Source organism: Lycium ferocissimum, chromosome 11 (genome assembly GCF_029784015.1).
Source record: "Lycium ferocissimum isolate CSIRO_LF1 chromosome 11, AGI_CSIRO_Lferr_CH_V1, whole genome shotgun sequence".
In the NCBI taxonomy this organism is placed as follows: Eukaryota; Viridiplantae; Streptophyta; class Magnoliopsida; order Solanales; family Solanaceae; genus Lycium; species Lycium ferocissimum.
In genome coordinates this window covers 50,922,909-50,925,301 of record NC_081352.1, presented here as the reverse complement: position 1 = coordinate 50,925,301, position 2,393 = coordinate 50,922,909, and the positions used below count along the sequence as shown (strand labels likewise).

General features: G+C 32.3%; 1 protein-coding gene across 1 annotated transcript; it reads left to right on the top strand.

Moving 5' to 3' along the window:
- The first annotated feature begins 1,275 nt into the window (after positions 1-1,275).
- On the top strand, positions 1,276-1,635 carry LOC132038450 (VQ motif-containing protein 10-like). Its single transcript, XM_059429119.1, has one exon. The coding sequence runs from the start codon at positions 1,276-1,278 to the stop codon at positions 1,633-1,635; it is 360 nt and encodes a 119-aa protein (XP_059285102.1).
- The last annotated feature ends 758 nt before the right edge of the window (positions 1,636-2,393 follow it).

Below are 2,393 nucleotides of genomic sequence, written 5' to 3'. Positions count from 1 at the left end.
AGAATAGTAATGCGGTTGTAATGTAGGGATTGGAGATGATAATGTAGTGATTATAATATACAGATTGTGAGCAGAAATTGTTTATCATTGAATGTTTGGTTTGTTATATTAAAAATTATTATGTAGTGTATATTTGAAAATATATTTTTATATATTTAATATTGGTTGCTACATGAAGGGTCATTTTGTCACTTAATAGTTTTGATCCATGCATTACTAATCCCGCTTACTTATTTCACATTTTGTTTCCCATAAAATAATACACAGCATCCCTTAAGTTACGCAAAAATTATTTGTGAGGACAACCTAAAAAGTAACCAAATACAGTAATATATACACTTAGTTTGATAGTTTAAAACATATACTCCCTCCGTTTCAATTTATGTGAATCCATTTGACTGGGCACGACATTTAAGAAAGAGTGAAGACTTTTGAAACTTGTGATTCAAAATAAGGCTTGAATATTTGTGTGACTGTAAATCATTTCATAAAGTGAATTTATTTTCAAATTAGGAAAAAGGTCATTTATTTTTATACGGACTAAAGAAAAAATAGGTTCACATAAATTGAAACAGAGAGTATTACATTATATATCTGATGCTGCAAACCAATTAGTCCCCGGCAGAACTTATAGTACGAGTGATGTGTATATGTTTACATCCACATGTTTTCTGCTCCTAATACAAACTTCTTGTGGTTCTAAATATCTTTAGTTTTAAATATTTATGGGGTACTGGTTAAGTTTAGCAGTCAAGGTTTGTAAATCAAGACGAATTCAAACTCGTATAAACGCTTTTTTTTTTTTTCCCCCTTTCTTCAGATTTTAAGGGAGATAAATTTGGTGTGAATAGGATACGATGAAAGATGATCATTTTGATGCGATATGAATTTATTAATTTTACACCTAAGTATTTATAATCATAAACTATGCAGCCAAGTCTTTTTGTCCATACATGTAGCCAATTAGTATATGAAATTTCGTGGGGCTTGCAGGAACAGTAGTAATATTTGTTTTTTTTGTCAAATGCGTGCCTTTGACAATTGTCAATCTTGACATAACGGTCAACTCTTCCTTAACGACGCCATTTCTTAAATGTCAAACTGTCAACGTTAAAATAAATAAAAATTAGACTTCAATCATTTGCCGTGCAAACTTCCAATCCTTTTTTTTCCTCTATAAATACGTACCCACAACTTATCTTCTATAATATATATTCAAATAAACACAAGCAGCACATCCTTCCTTAAAATCATTCATTTTCCCATTTAAGAAATATGTCATCAGCAGCAAAGAATGTGAGAGTTCCAGTAAAGATAGTGATAATCAACACACAATATATAGAGACTGATGCAAGCAGTTTCAAATCAGTTGTTCAGAGACTTACAGGCAAGAATTCGACTGTGGCGGTGGAGGCAGCAGCCGCTCTGCCTCGACCGCCACCTGTGGCAGCTGCCTACGGCTGCTGCCACGTCGCTAGTAATTATTGGGATGATCAGAATGCTAGTGGTGGTGCTAATGGTCCAGGTTTGGGAAGATTAGAGTCATTTAATGATTTTGACAAGTTGTTTAAAGAGTTGCCTCCTTTGGATGACCTTCTTCGACTTTATGCAGATGAATTCGTACATGCTTCCTAAATTTCTCATTAATACATACTAAATGATGTACTAAAACACTTATGGAGTATTCACTACAACACAAGGCATATATTGCTACAAAATACGTTGTAGCTAAAAATGAAATTTTTTGTGGCTAAACACTTTAGCCACAATTTTTTTTTCCGTAGCATCCGTAGCAAAATGTAGTGTAGCTAAAAGTTAGCTACAAACTTTACATGGTCCGTGGCTAAGGACTTATACTTATTCTTTACGAGTTTTTTTGTGTTGTAGCTGCGATGGTAGAACATTACTGCTATGAAATATATACTTGTGGCAAGTGATTTTATTCTTTTGCCACGACTAATAAAATTTGTTGCTATCTTCATATTGTAGCCACAAGATGTTATGTTGTAGCAAAAGATTTAATTTGTTTGCCATGCAAACTCAAATTTTATGGCTATTTCAATAGATTAGTTTCGTGGCAATAGTACTCATATTTAGTTACGAATTAAAAAATTCATAGCTATGAATTAAAGTATTTGCCACAAATATTTTCATATTGTAGCTAAGAAGCAATATATTTAGCCATGAAATAAATAACATTATAGCTAAAAAGAATCTTCATTTGCTACGGAAAGTTAAAATTTATAGTCTTGTTCTTGATACGTGGCAATATAATATGTCTAGCTACGAATTCAATAGCTCATAGCTAAAAGTCCATACTTTTTGTCACGAGGGATAAAATTGTAGCAAAAGATTTTCTTCATTTACTAGAGAAATAAAAATACGTGTCCATG